The 2,709-nt window shown below is 54.7% G+C and overlaps 1 protein-coding gene across 1 annotated transcript; it reads left to right on the forward strand.

The window, feature by feature from the left end:
• Positions 1-396: 396 nt before the first annotated feature.
• Positions 397-2,428, forward strand: LOC123122936 (transcription factor HHO5). Its single transcript, XM_044543325.1, has 5 exons — positions 397-790; positions 911-1,044; positions 1,199-1,571; positions 1,677-1,753; positions 1,865-2,428. Exons 1-5 carry the CDS (start codon positions 412-414, stop codon positions 2,084-2,086), a joined length of 1,185 nt encoding a protein of 394 aa, XP_044399260.1. The 5' UTR covers positions 397-411; the 3' UTR covers positions 2,087-2,428.
• Positions 2,429-2,709: the final 281 nt, after the last annotated feature.

Genomic DNA, 2,709 nt, shown 5'->3' on the forward strand with positions numbered 1-2,709 from the left:
CACGCCGTGAGGCGCAAGCTGGTTAAACCGCCATGCACGCACGCAGGAACAAGACAAAGGCGGTGCGCATCTTTTTTCCATAATTCCGTTGGCTATACTTGGCAAGCCAACCGGGAGACGCAAGCCCAGCACGTAAAAAAGAAAAAGAAGAAAAATAAAATGAAATGGTGCGTGAGAAGCGGTGGCTCGAGATCGATCGGACGGAGTAGTGAGTGCGGGTTTCTCGCCCCGGGCGCGACGTGAGGAATCGGCAACGTACGCGGCGCCCCTACCCACCACCCCACGCGCCGCATCACGGTTCCTTCCTCTCTCTCTCTCTCTCTCTCTCTCTCTCTCTCAGGCCACCAGCCAGGGCCTCTGGCCGAACAAATCCTGCGGTCCAGCTCGCAGATTCCCCCGCGCCGTCTATATATGCGCGCACCTTCCTTCCAGATCCCCCACCACATTCCTATCCTCCTCCTCTCCAACCAGACTTTCTCCGAGCGCTACCAGCTTCCTTCCATCCTCCTTCCTTCGCCGCCGAGGTTTCCTTCGATCGGGAGCGGTGGCGTGTTCCCTGGTTATCCGTGCGTTTCCGTTTGCATGGGGCTGGACGTCGGCGAGATCGGGATGCCCCTCGACCTGGGCCTCGACCTCAAGCTCTTCGTCGCCAAGACCGCCGGCCGGCTGGCCGCCGCGGCCAAGGAGGCGCCCGCCGTCGACGCCTGCATCCGCGGCCTCGAGGAGGAGCGCCGCAAGATCGAGGTCTTCCGCCGCGAGCTGCCGCTCTGCGCCCGCCTGCTCGCCGATGGTGGGTGACCAATCCGTTCATCCTCATGGATTTTTATGTTTGTTTAATTTCTGTTCGGATTTTATTCGCGCGCCGGCCGGTTCGTTTCCCTGACGCCTTGTGCGGTTGCGCGTCGTGCAGTCATCGAGTTCATGAAGGAGGAGGCGGCCAAGAGGAGCGAGCGCCGCGACGCCGACGACAACGACAAGCGGAAATGGATGAGCACGGCGCAGCTCTGGGTCGACAGCCGCGCCACCGACGCCGCCGATCCCGTGGTACATCTTCACTCCTTTCCGTTTCTATTTGTTTACTTTCGCTCTGGTTTGATCTTTATTATCTCCATATAAGTTGTTGCTATGCGATACGATTTCTTTGTAAAAAAAAATTCAATCCTGACCGAAACGAATCCATTCATTTCTTCGGTTTCAGAAGGAGCAGAGGAAGGAGAGCGCCCTGTCCAAGCCGATGCTGCTCGGCGGTGCCATCGGTGCGCCCATGGCAGCCAGCTGCCGTGCAATGCCGCCGCCGGCGGCTCCGCAGTACTTCGGCAGGGACGACAAGATTGTTGGCACACAAGGCCTGCCTGCTCTGCCCATGATTTCTCCGGCTGCGAACAGGCAGTTTTCTCCCCCTGTCGACGACCGCCATCAGGCTTTCGCCGCAAAATTTGCTGCCCCCATGCCACCTCCGGGGCCTGGCTTGCAGACTCATGACCAGCAGTCGAGGAAGACAAGGCGGTGCTGGTCGCCGGAGCTTCACCGGCACTTTGTTGCCGCCTTGCACCAACTCGGTGGCCCTCAAGGTACTTGAGCCATAATTTAACCAAATGCTAGCTGTATGTGCTACTCTAGTTGGAACATTCGAAAAATATTGGAGTCCTTACAGAATTGTTCCATGATGATTGCAGTTGCCACTCCAAAGCAAATCAGGGAGATGATGAAAGTTGATGGCCTCACCAACGATGAAGTGAAAAGCCACCTCCAGGTTAGCAATAGTTTTATCCTTTTATGTGCAAATTTTTGTGAACAATCATCATTTTGAAATGCTATCTGTATATCTTGTCTTGAGACTAATTTGTATCATGTTGATGTTCAGAAATACCGTCTGCACAACCAGAGGTGCCCTAGCTCTTCTTCAGCCAGCCATCCGGTTATGCTGGTGGGCGATCTCTGGGCTCATCAGGAGCAAAGCAGCTCGCAGTCCCGGTCCCCTGAAGGCCCCCTTCAGCTCTCTGTTTCAGGGGTGGCCGTCTCGGCACTCACCGGCAGCGACAGTTCCGAGGAAGACGGCAGGTCGGTAGGCTATAGCCGGAGGTGATCTGAAGGCTTTGGGACTACCGTCGAAGATTTTCATGAGAGAGGTAGAGATAGCTTTGCGGCATGGATGACAATAACGGCATGCACTCTCGATCCAGAGGGTGTGGTGCAGGCCATGGATCCAGGGATATTGGGCGTTGATCCGACGCCCAAAAAATGAACTGATCATGGCCTTGTTCTTGTGATGTACATGAGGCTTTGTTTCGCGAGCGCTTCGGGCAGACCACCAATTTTCGCCCCGAGAAAATACTTACATACATATATAAATGAGATTCGAATATTGTTCAGTTGTTGCTGTGTTGAGAACTTGAGATGATGAATAAAGGTGCTACAGTTTTTGCTACTCGGTTCTTGCTTGCATATGAATGTTCAGCGTCAACCTTGTACTACCTGCTGAACTGCCCTTTTCTGACCAGGTGAAAATTCCATGTTGCTGAAATTTCATCAGCAACAGCATGTCAGCATCGCAGCAAAACCGAGGTCCTCTGAACCAAAGGAACTCAAGGACAAGAGCGCCATGGTTGCGCTCTCCGTTTTCTCCTTCGCATGGCGACCTCGACTGAACCGCGCCATTCTTTTCTGCAACTGGTGCGCGCTCGCCTAACCCTTTCGGGGCTGTTTGTG

The sequence above is a fragment of the Triticum aestivum genome, chromosome 5D (genome assembly GCF_018294505.1).
Source record: "Triticum aestivum cultivar Chinese Spring chromosome 5D, IWGSC CS RefSeq v2.1, whole genome shotgun sequence".
NCBI classification, from domain to species: Eukaryota; Viridiplantae; Streptophyta; class Magnoliopsida; order Poales; family Poaceae; genus Triticum; species Triticum aestivum.